Raw genomic sequence first — 11,820 nt, 5'->3', positions numbered from 1 at the left:
GATCAAAATATAAACTAAATTATTATTATCACAACAACTAGTAGGTTTCTCTTAATAAAATTTCAAAAAGAATGTTAGAATTATAATTAAGTATTTAAAAAATCAATTACCCACAAGATTCGTTTATTCACCTTGAAATTATTTGTAATTTATAATTTACAATTATTTACAAGGTAATTTAACTATTTGAGTACTTGTTTAAAGTTGTTAATAATAGCATATTTGTATTTTTTATTTCAAAATTGCTCACTCAATACAAAACTTCTCCCGTTTAGTACTAAAATTCTCATAATATTCTCAATAGCAGCAGATAAGATACTAACAATAATGAAGCGACACTAAACACTGTCTGTTTACATTTATATAAAACCTAAACTAAATAAGAGTTTGACTAAAAGTGCTCACGAATTAAATGAAAAACTTGCACTCGAGATATGCATATAATATAAGTATTGAAAAATCTATTACAAACATACATGTTGGCATTATTATCAGCAAATATTTTTATATATTTATTTTGCTAACAATTTTCACTAAAATGAGAAACACAAGTTTAAGTAGATTCAAGTTTATACAAAACGAACTATTTTGAAACAAGTCAGTCGTATAACCAACTCAGTGATATTAAGTACATTTATTTTTTGAAACGGAATATGGAAACAGAAAATCTCGTCTATAATACCGACGAACTGGAAGCACCGCAATGGTTGAATGCAGATTTTTTAGCAAAAGTGCTTAAGGAATATGAAGGGGACAGTGCAATTACCATTAAAAACTACAAAATCACACCAGCAACAGTACGAGGTGATCATTATGCCAGTGTCATGTTCAGGGCAGAAGTTGACTATGTACAGACCGGACGGTCAACAACCAAGTCAATGATTATTAAAACAATGCCAGAAGAGGATGGCAGTAAAAAGGAGTTATTGCAAGAAACTCATATATTTGAAACAGAGATCGGAGTATATAGTGAAGTGATACCAAGGATGGAAAAAATCTTACGTGCAGTTGGTGATAATACAGTGTTGGGAGCAAAGTGCGTTCTTTTCATTATAAAGTTTTTTGTATATATATAAAGTACGTTTTTTTTTATTGGTTTCTTATTATTTGTGTTTCTAGATACCTGTATTATAGTTTGAGTCCAAGAAAGGTTATTGTTTTTGAGGATCTCGTGACTGTTGGCTACAATGTTCTGCGTCAACGTTTGCCCACTATGGAGGAAGCTAAAATGACGTATCTGAAATTAGCCAAATGGCACGCCGTGAGCTATAAGTTGTTGCAGGAGGTAATGCTAACTCAAAATATTTAATAATATTAGTATGAAAGATTAGATAAATAAGATTAGATTTGTATAGTGGCTCTCTGTTTGCATTTTTAAGCAACAATCATGCCTTGTTTGCAGTACAAAGTTAGAGAAAGTAAAACATAAAAATAATAAACAATAATTGCATTTCTCCGTTAGTTAAGAACAAAATATGACATAATCATAACAACCGTCTGTCAGATGTTAAGTATAAGTAAATTGCTAATTAAGAAAACTTCTAAATATAATTACTTTTTCCGCAATATTAAATACTTTTTGTATTCTACATCATTGCTTTTTAATAATATCTTCGTTGAAAATCTTTCAGTACTCGGCATCTTTACATTAAATGTTGAAAAGCTTCTACTTCATATTGATTTTAATATACATAGTATGCTTTCTTCAAAAATAGCTACAAAATAATGTGATTGCATTATTTACTAGTTATGTTATGTTGAACCTTTTTCGAGTTGTTGCATCTGGACACTTTTACTCTATGATGGCTGTGGGGTTTTTGCAGAGTCCCACCCATCTCACTGACTAATTTGAGTATTCCTCATATTCCTCATATTCTTCATATTCCTCATATTCTCATTCCTCATATTCTGATTACTCTGAGATTAGATAGTGATAATTAGGGCAGCCTGTCGGTTTTCGCATATAACTTCAGAGCTCTGTCCCTTATATATTTTTTGATCGGATCTATTCTAAGGTCTCTTAACATGTCATTCGTAACATGACACACCCATAAAGTAGTGCTGGTCTGATTATCTGGCTATAGAAAGCATTCTGTTCTTCGCGCTGAGGTTATTGTATTTGAAAAGTGGTTGTAAACAGTGCAGCGTTTTTGTGCAGTTACTTCTTTTGACTTATATGTGCTTGTGCCAAGTGAACCACTTATTAAACGTGATCCCTAAGTATTTAATGCTGTCCTCCTAATTAATCACGATGTCACCAACTCTCACTCTCGGTGGATGTTGCCTGTGTTTACTAGTATGAGTAGTATCATAGTCTTCTCCATTCATATGAAGATAGTTTCATACTTAATTCGCAACAGTAATTTTTGATAAATTAAGTGAATCTGTTCACTTATATGCTTAAGTAACTTCAAATTTTCTTCTGCAACTTATGGATACAATAAAATTAATTATAATTACAATTAGCAACCAGTAATTGTTGCACACATTGCAAGAGAATATTAAACGTTATTTTTCATTCTAGTGACTTTCTTGTTGAATGACATGTTTTCATCACAAATCAATTCAAAAGTCACAAGAATTTCTCGTATTTGCACATAGGGAATGTGAGATGAAATTAATATTCTTACTGACTGAGAACAGATAACGTTAGATACATTTGTTAGTACTTTAGCTACAATGCCTGTACTAAAAATTATCTTTAAAAATGTTTACAACCTCAATTATACATACGTAATATGTGAGTATCACCGCACCAATAAATTAATTTAAAAATATAATTATAAAATTTATTTAAAATTTTTTTTTAAAGGCACTTCGTTTCAAAACTTCTGATATTTTGCCTATTCGTTGCATAAAGTTGCGAAATTACTAATCAAATCAACGATTTCAAGTTTTCTTACGAGCCGCAGATAAGATAATTAAAATAATTAAGCGTTCAAAAAAATATAAATTAATTAAGCTTATAGTTAAAAGCGTGCCAGTTAAAATACATTAATATGTGTACGAAACACAAACTAGTATGTATATTATTATTATATATACGATTTAAAAAAAAATTTTTTTTTTATCAAGCTAAAAAACATCAACTTTTATAAAAATTTTGTATAAAATAACAAATGTACGAGTATATATAAATGGACTTTTATTAAACGAATTGCTTTCTAGAGTAACAGTCGCAAAGCAGTTGACGAGTCGCGAAATAGTATTATTATTTTTTTTAAATTAATATGGCACCAGTAACAGAAGTGTATAATCCCGATGAATTGGAAGCACCACAATGGTTGAATGGAGAGTTCTTAACAAAAGTCCTTAAGGAATGTGAAGGGGACAGTGCAATTGTCATCAAAAACTATAAACTCACACCAGCAACATTACGAGGTGATCATTATGCCAGTGTCATGTTCAGAGCACGGGTTGACTATGAACAAAATGGTGAAACTAAGTCTAAATCCTTGATTATAAAAACAATGCCAGAAGAGAATGGAAATAAAAAAGACTTTTTGCAAGAATCTCAAGTATTTGAAACTGAGATCGGAATGTACAGTGAAGTGGTACCAAGATTTGAGAAAATTTTGCGTTCAGTGGGTGCAGAGACGGTATTGGGTGCAAAGTGAGCTTGCTTTTAATATGATTTAATATGATTTTTTGGCTGACTGTGAATGTTTCTACTTTTAGGTGCTTGTATTACAGTTTAAGTCCAAAGAAAATTATTGTATTCGAAGATCTGGTGACAAAAGGCTATTCTGTTCTACGACATCGTCTACCTACAATGGAGGAAGCTAAATTGTCTTACTTGAAGTTAGCCAGATGGCATGCTGTAAGCTATAAACTACTGCATGAGGTAATTGATAATTTAACTATTATTTATATTTGTTGATCCTATTTATTCATGATTTGATTTCTTAAGGACACATTAGCTAAATGTTTCAAAATTTTTAAAAAAATATATAAATACTAATTATTTTTGACCAAACTATTTTAATAATTTCTATTTCATGGATATTTCGACTTCAGTCTAAAGTTTTTCTGATAATAACTTCAGACTAAAGTCGAAATACCGGTGAAATAAAAATTTAAAAAAATTAAAATAAAATTTGTTTTACAGCAATAATTAGAATTGACAAATAAACCTGCAAAAGCACTTCAAAAAAATTATTATTAATTTAGAAAAGGAGTTTTTAATAAAGTTTTCTCACTACTTGTAATCATCAATGAATATTTAAATTATAGACATGAAACCTTTTTAGGTATTATAATATTAATATTTAAAAATCATTTATACCGCTAAGTTCTTCGAATTCGAATAAAAATCTTGAATAAAGAATTTATACTTATATCAAATTTTATAAAATAGCTAAATTATAAACTGATTTTTTAGTTGAAAAAGCAAATTATTTTATTTATTTTACTAAACTATAAATAGTTAAAATACAATATAATAATTTTATAATGCAAATATATAATATGTTGTGAATATAATATAAAAATATAATAATATCAAAAATACATTTATGAAAATTTAATTAATAATAGTTATATATCTTAATAAAATTTTCAACATTTTTTATAAAAAATTTATAATATTTGAAAATGAATCTTTTTAAAATCTTTTTAAATAGTTTAATGAAAAATATGTACAAATATATCTTAGTATTATCTTACACATCTTATTTAATATTTTATTTCCTATTATCATTTTACAGGAACCTTCCTACTTCGAGCACTATCGTTATGGCCTCATGTCCATAACTAACATGGTGGAGAATGATTTTTTTAGCAAAGGCATCAATCTCTTTATAGAATTATTGGATAGAACACCTACTTTGATAAAATATAAGTCTTATTTTGAATCAATTCAAAAGGATTTGCTAAAAGATTGTAAAGAAGGTTTCAATGAATATCGCGCTGATAAACAAAATAATACCGACTATGTGCTATGCCACGGCGACTTTCACAGTAAAAATATGATGTTCAAGAACAATGAAAAGAGTGGCAAATTTGAGGATTTGCTGTTACTGGACTTTCAAATGTCATATGTTGGTCCTATTGTTAATGATATAATTTATTCTTGCTACTTGTTATTAACACCTGAGTTGCGTTTGAATAAATTTGATGAGCTTTTATACTACTATTACACAAATTTCAGGGATACTTTGAAGAAGATTGGTTATAAAGGCACAGCACCGAAATTAGTTGAGCTGAGATCGCAAATAGTAAAACAGAAAAAATTTGGTAAGTAAATATTAAATTTTGAAATTCTTATATATTCAGTTTTATATTAGTAAAAATATTCATGAGTTTTACGTATTTAAATTTAAATTAAATTTTTTCTTTATTGTAGAATTTTTTATGTTAACCACATTTTTGCCGATGTGGTGTATCTATGTGGTAGGAAAAGTCGATCCGGACGCGATAGTTGTTTCTGAAGATACTCGAAGAAGTTTATATAAAAACGAAGATTATATCAAAGAACTCCATGATCTGCTGCCGAAATATTTACACATGGGTTACTTTGAAAATTAGTTTAAATTTCGAAACATATTGTTTAAATTGGTAATAGATGTAAAATAAAATAAATTCTTGAACTACACAAATTATTCAATATTTTTTGTAAGGTGTTTACTTTTGTTTTAGTTTTAACAAAATTCGCTTAGTCTTCTTCTGCAGATTATATGGATATTTATCTCAAAGAATATATAAGATATTAAAGCAGAAAAAAAAAATTAAAATTATATTGGAAATGTGTCTAATTACAATATATAGTCATTCTTTATATGAAAAAATTGCACTTAAAATAAATTAATAAATATTTTTTAAAACTTTAGTTTTCTGCTATATCCATGATGTGATTATTCTTATATTTTATCAAACACAGATTACTATATCTAAAAGATGAAGAAATGCTTTAATCGTAGGTAACTAAAAACGTTGTATAATGTTATCTTTGGATTAAATAGAATGAGATGCAAAGATATTTAAGCTAAACAAATAACACATAGTTATCTTAATAATATAACTGGTACTTTTGTCTTCGAGAATTAACTGAAAGTCTCTTCAGTATTTATATGATCAAAATATAAACTAAATTATTATTATCACAACAACTAGTAGGTTTCTCTTAATAAAATTTCAAAAAGAATGTTAGAATTATAATTAAGTATTTAAAAAATCAATTACCCACAAGATTCGTTTATTCACCTTGAAATTATTTGTAATTTATAATTTACAATTATTTACAAGGTAATTTAACTATTTGAGTACTTGTTTAAAGTTGTTAATAATAGCATATTTGTATTTTTTATTTCAAAATTGCTCACTCAATACAAAACTTCTCCCGTTTAGTACTAAAATTCTCATAATATTCTCAATAGCAGCAGATAAGATACTAACAATAATGAAGCGACACTAAACACTGTCTGTTTACATTTATATAAAACCTAAACTAAATAAGAGTTTGACTAAAAGTGCTCACGAATTAAATGAAAAACTTGCACTCGAGATATGCATATAATATAAGTATTGAAAAATCTATTACAAACATACATGTTGGCATTATTATCAGCAAATATTTTTATATATTTATTTTGCTAACAATTTTCACTAAAATGAGAAACACAAGTTTAAGTAGATTCAAGTTTATACAAAACGAACTATTTTGAAACAAGTCAGTCGTATAACCAACTCAGTGATATTAAGTACATTTATTTTTTGAAACGGAATATGGAAACAGAAAATTTCGTCTATAATACCGACGAACTGGAAGCACCGCAATGGTTGAATGCAGATTTTTTAGCAAAAGTGCTTAAGGAATATGAAGGGGAAAGTGCAATTACCATTAAAAACTACAAAATCACACCAGCAACAGTACGAGGTGATCATTATGCCAGTGTCATGTTCAGGGCAGAAGTTGACTATGTACAGACCGGACGGTCAACAACCAAGTCAATGATTATTAAAACAATGCCAGAAGAGGATGGCAATAAAAAGGAGTTATTGCAAGAAACTCATATATTTGAAACAGAGATCGGAGTATATAGTGAAGTGATACCAAGGATGGAAAAAATCTTACGTGCAGTTGGTGATAATACAGTGTTGGGAGCAAAGTGCGTTCTTTTCATTATAAAGTTTTTTGTATATATATAAAGTACGTTTTTTTTTATTGGTTTCTTATTATTTGTGTTTCTAGATACCTGTATTATAGTTTGAGTCCAAGAAAGGTTATTGTTTTTGAGGATCTCGTGACTGTTGGCTACAATGTTCTGCGTCAACGTTTGCCCACTATGGAGGAAGCTAAAATGACGTATCTGAAATTAGCCAAATGGCACGCCGTGAGCTATAAGTTGTTGCAGGAGGTAATGCTAACTCAAAATATTTAATAATATTAGTATGAAAGATTAGATAAATAAGATTAGATTTGTATAGTGGCTCTCTGTTTGCATTTTTAAGCAACAATCATGCCTTGTTTGCAGTACAAAGTTAGAGAAAGTAAAACATAAAAATAATAAACAATAATTGCATTTCTCCGTTAGTTAAGAACAAAATATGACATAATCATAACAACCGTCTGTCAGATGTTAAGTATAAGTAAATTGCTAATTAAGAAAACTTCTAAATATAATTACTTTTTCCGCAATATTAAATACTTTTTGTATTCTACATCATTGCTTTTTAATAATATCTTCGTTGAAAATCTTTCAGTACTCGGCATCTTTACATTAAATGTTGAAAAGCTTCTACTTCATATTGATTTTAATATACATAGTATGCTTTCTTCAAAAATAGCTACAAAATAATGTGATTGTATTATTTACTAGTTATGTTATGTTGAACCTTTTTCGAGTTGTTGCATCTGGACACTTTTACTCTATGATGGCTGTGGGGTTTTTGCAGAGTCCCACCCATCTCACTGACTAATTTGAGTATTCCTCATATTCCTCATATTCTTCATATTCCTCATATTCTCATTCCTCATATTCTGATTACTCTGAGATTAGATAGTGATAATTAGGGCAGCCTGTCGGTTTTCGCATATAACTTCAGAGCTCTGTCCCTTATATATTTTTTGATCGGATCTATTCTAAGGTCTCTTAACATGTCATTCGTAACATGACACACCCATAAAGTAGTGCTGGTCTGATTATCTGGCTATAGAAAGCATTCTGTTCTTCGCGCTGAGGTTATTGTATTTGAAAAGTGGTTGTAAACAGTGCAGCGTTTTTGTGCAGTTACTTCTTTTGACTTATATGTGCTTGTGCCAAGTGAACCACTTATTAAACGTGATCCCTAAGTATTTAATGCTGTCCTCCTAATTAATCACGATGTCACCAACTCTCACTCTCGGTGGATGTTGCCTGTGTTTACTAGTATGAGTAGTATCATAGTCTTCTCCATTCATATGAAGATAGTTTCATACTTAATTCGCAACAGTAATTTTTAATAAATTGAGTGAAACTGTTCACTTATATGCTTAAGTAACTTCAAATTTTCTGCTGCAACTTATGGATACAATATTAAAATGAGCATTTACCATTATTTTGCATAAATTAAGAAAAACTGCTTTATACCAACTAATAATTTTCCTAACTGTTCTTAAAAAATTACTTTTGTAAATATAAGGAATTGGCTATAAACTAATTAGGTCTTAAACTAACAACTGTAGCGACACTTCTGAAATACCCCCATAAATGCATATCTTTATAAAATTATATAGTTTCAGTGTAGTTAAGAAGTATAAAAAAATTTAAAAATATTTTATGGAAAATTTCTAAATATAATTTAAATTAACTTGTAACAACAATTTTACGCAGAGCATTAACCACTTTTGATCATATCTTACTACCTATCGGGACATTCTGAGCCCAATATTATTAAATGTTTTTTTATTTATTATTAAGTTTTGATTTTTTACTATCTTACAGAATCCTACACATTTTGATAAATATCGTTATAGTATCATGACCCTTACGAATTTTGTAGAATCCGACTTCTTCATTAAAGGCATTGACTTGTTTATAGAGCTTTTGAGTGAAGTACCAACTTTAAGGAAATATAAGTCTTATTTTGAATCCATACAGCAGGATTTAATACAAGATTGTAAAGATATTTTTACACAATATACAGATAAAAAACCAAGCAATACTGACTACGTGCTTTGTCATGGAGATTTTCATTGCAAAAATATGATGTTTAAACACAACCCCGAGAGTGGAAAATTGGAAGACTTAATGCTGCTCGACTATCAAGTGTCGTATGTTGGATCACTCGTTAATGACATTATTTACTCATACTTTTTAATATTGAATCCAGATATGCGTTTGAATCACTTTGACGAAATGCTCTATTATTACTTTAAAAACTTTACGGAAACTTTGACAAAAATTGGTTACAAGGGAAAGGTGCCAAAGTTAGAAGAGATTAGATCGCAAATAATGAAACATAAGAAATTTGGTGAGTACCAATTGTTTATTGGTTTTATTGGTTTTATTTATTTTTTAAGTTTGTAATATCTTGATTTTACTGTTATATTTAATATAATTTTATTTTTTTAATTTATTCGCTGTCTCTTCTTTTCATACTCCAGAACTGTTTCTTCTAACGACAATGTTGCCTATGTGGTATGTCTTTTTTGTTGGCGAAATTGATCCTGATGAAATGATAGAATCGGAAGATGCTCGAAAAAATGTGTATCGAAATAAAGACTATATCAAAGAATTACATAATTTACTACCCAGATACATGCATTTAGGTTATTTTGAAAATTAGAAAAATTGTGGCAGTTTGTTATAATAACAAAAAAAAAATTAAATAATTTTACTATACCAGAACTAAAATAATTTTATTTTTATATGAAGAAACAAAACTGTAATCTTGCAAAATGGTTTAGTAGGTTTGATTATAAAACAAGAAAATGTATCAATTTAATCTAACCAGTCGAAAATGGATAACGTCACAAAGCTGAAACCTGTTCAATGAAATCATCTAGCGATTTAAAAAATCCATAGTGCTTTTTCCAGCAAATGGTAGACTGAATTCTGACAGACAGTCAAGCAGCCGTCCAAGTTAATACAGCCGTGTATATGTTATCCAATATAGTTTGTAATTTTCCACTTCCGAAAGTAGTATAAGGTAGCGTTTCCAAGGAAATACGTTTTGAATTCCGGGTAACGTAGATATAGACAAAAAACAGAACATGGTGATGAATTGCTGAGACTTGAAAATATTTTCATAGAAATACCAGTATTAATTTCTTTAATGTTTGTTCATAAGAAGGTTTATCTAAAGTGATGTCTTATAAAAGACCAACAGGTCTTACTTCAAAAGACAGATCAAGAAGACATGATGTAGATATTCCAAAGTTAGAACATCAGACTTTATTTGCCGGTATACAATAAAAATATATAGAATACTGTCGACTTTTGCAAGATGTTGTTCTATCAAAACTCGTAAAAGCATGAAAAATGGGTACTGCAATTCCGTATTTTTATATTCACTTTACTTTCAACTTAAAAATCAGTCCAATTCTTCCGCATGTCAAAGCGTCCAGTTGTTTGTAAAATACCCAAACTTTTTCCAAAATAATTTAAACTCAATATGGTTATAAAACTGATAGAGGACGATTCAATTTTCTTCCCTACCTTTGCATTTATGTCCTTTAAAGAAAAAAGATAAAAAACATAATGAATTAAAAGTAGCTTGTATTGGGCTCCAGAAAGTTCTGGAATGCACATCTGACTTTTATCACAAGAATGTTGGGCTTACACTTCGTAACAGAAAAATATAATTTCAGTTTTATGACTACTTTTTGAGATCCTAAAGTTCTTGCAATCACCTTTAATAAGAACAGCATTTTTACGGTGTACAATCAGAATTTTAACACAACCTATGGTATATGACGACGATTAAAATGAAGTTATATGAAAACTTAAGCAGGGCTAGATTAAAATAATATGAAAAGAATTTTTTGCTGTAAGTTACTACTTTTCGTAACTTAGAATGCTTTTAGTTTTAATCTTTACATATATGTATAGAAAAGTGACAAGATGACAACTTTACATATTAACTAGACAATTTCTAATTTTGAACAAGCGTAAATATGCTACTTTACTTGCTACTATAACTAGTACGAATATCTGCTATTAATTGAATAAATAGATAAGTCTAGTTATACACGCTAAACAAACTTGAAAAACAAAGTGACGTCAAAACGCTTCGACATATAAATTATTTTTAGTATTTGTTTATGAATGGATTTCAATTTATTTTTAAACAAATATAATAAAAATTTGTCTGCTGATATAATACTAGACCCCTTGATGTACTTTAGCATTATATCTTATCAGTACAAGCATCAAGTGTCGTACGCCGAGTTGTAGTGCAGCTGTTCGGCGCCGGCCAGAAAGAACTTTGCAAAGGAACTTATCAAGAGGAAAATTTTTTCTTGTGAATATGATTTGCAAAAATTCTAATAACTAATTGTTATTGTTTTAATATATTTATTTAATTAATTTTTATTATTGTTTATAATTGAAATTTTTTTATTGTCCATACAATGAATTTCATCAAATTTTGATATTCGAATTTGGTATATTTTAGAATGTTAATCAATTGAAGGCTGTAAATGCTCATATACAATATTTAAACAAATTATCACCTGCTAGTTGTTTAATCAGTTAAACTGATTAAACGATAAATGATTATTTCAATTAAATGAGTAATTACTTGATTCTAATAAAACCAACTGTTTAAACCAAAAGTTTAAAATAAATTGCTCTATGGCAGCGTTCCTTATGGCAAAAATTTCAAAACTACAATCAACCA

The 11,820-nt window shown here is 28.7% G+C and overlaps 3 protein-coding genes across 5 annotated transcripts; all 3 read left to right on the top strand.

Annotated features, from left to right (window-relative positions):
- The first annotated feature begins 577 nt into the window (after positions 1–577).
- Positions 578–2,926, top strand: LOC119678990. Of its 3 annotated transcripts, XR_005252378.1 has the most exons (4): positions 578–1,036; positions 1,120–1,285; positions 2,525–2,740; positions 2,813–2,926. XR_005252378.1 is itself a non-coding variant. In XM_038091126.1 (3 exons), exons 1-3 carry the CDS (start codon positions 654–656, stop codon positions 2,525–2,527), a joined length of 552 nt encoding a protein of 183 aa, XP_037947054.1. In that variant the 5' UTR covers positions 578–653; the 3' UTR covers positions 2,528–2,747. The 3 variants fall into 3 exon arrangements, 2 of the variants coding, with proteins under 2 accessions (XP_037947054.1, XP_037947053.1); XM_038091126.1 differs by lacking the exon at positions 2,813–2,926 and having other exon boundaries at positions 2,525–2,747; XM_038091125.1 differs by lacking the exons at positions 2,525–2,740; positions 2,813–2,926 and having other exon boundaries at positions 1,120–1,497.
- A 170-nt stretch (positions 2,927–3,096) lies between these two features.
- Positions 3,097–5,583, top strand: LOC119678985. Its single transcript, XM_038091120.1, has 4 exons — positions 3,097–3,613; positions 3,679–3,844; positions 4,707–5,235; positions 5,345–5,583. Exons 1-4 carry the CDS (start codon positions 3,231–3,233, stop codon positions 5,524–5,526), a joined length of 1,260 nt encoding a protein of 419 aa, XP_037947048.1. The 5' UTR covers positions 3,097–3,230; the 3' UTR covers positions 5,527–5,583.
- A 1,068-nt stretch (positions 5,584–6,651) lies between these two features.
- Positions 6,652–9,773, top strand: LOC119678987. Its single transcript, XM_038091121.1, has 4 exons — positions 6,652–7,106; positions 7,190–7,355; positions 8,922–9,450; positions 9,584–9,773. Exons 1-4 carry the CDS (start codon positions 6,724–6,726, stop codon positions 9,763–9,765), a joined length of 1,260 nt encoding a protein of 419 aa, XP_037947049.1. The 5' UTR covers positions 6,652–6,723; the 3' UTR covers positions 9,766–9,773.
- Positions 9,774–11,820: the final 2,047 nt, after the last annotated feature.

The sequence above is a fragment of the Teleopsis dalmanni genome, chromosome 2, assembly GCF_002237135.1.
Source record: "Teleopsis dalmanni isolate 2A chromosome 2, ASM223713v2, whole genome shotgun sequence".
NCBI classification, from domain to species: domain Eukaryota; kingdom Metazoa; phylum Arthropoda; class Insecta; order Diptera; family Diopsidae; genus Teleopsis; species Teleopsis dalmanni.
The sequence above is the reverse complement of the archived record's forward strand: the minus strand, read 5'-3'. Positions and strand labels throughout refer to the sequence as shown.

Excerpts from the sequence above, each read along its gene's own strand:
- LOC119678987 (XM_038091121.1), top strand. The coding sequence starts at position 6,724 with ATGGAAACAGAAAATTTCGTCTATAATACCGACGAACTGGAAGCACCG. Across the intron at positions 7,356-8,921 it reads GCTATAAGTTGTTGCAGGAG|AATCCTACACATTTTGATAA; the intron begins GTAATGCTAACT and ends ACTATCTTACAG. Across the intron at positions 9,451-9,583 it reads AATGAAACATAAGAAATTTG|AACTGTTTCTTCTAACGACA; the intron begins GTGAGTACCAAT and ends TTCATACTCCAG.
- LOC119678985 (XM_038091120.1), top strand. The coding sequence starts at position 3,231 with ATGGCACCAGTAACAGAAGTGTATAATCCCGATGAATTGGAAGCACCA. Across the intron at positions 3,614-3,678 it reads GAGACGGTATTGGGTGCAAA|GTGCTTGTATTACAGTTTAA; the intron begins GTGAGCTTGCTT and ends TTCTACTTTTAG. Across the intron at positions 5,236-5,344 it reads AGTAAAACAGAAAAAATTTG|AATTTTTTATGTTAACCACA; the intron begins GTAAGTAAATAT and ends TCTTTATTGTAG.
- LOC119678990 (XM_038091125.1), top strand. The coding sequence starts at position 654 with ATGGAAACAGAAAATCTCGTCTATAATACCGACGAACTGGAAGCACCG. Across the intron at positions 1,037-1,119 it reads AATACAGTGTTGGGAGCAAA|ATACCTGTATTATAGTTTGA; the intron begins GTGCGTTCTTTT and ends TTGTGTTTCTAG.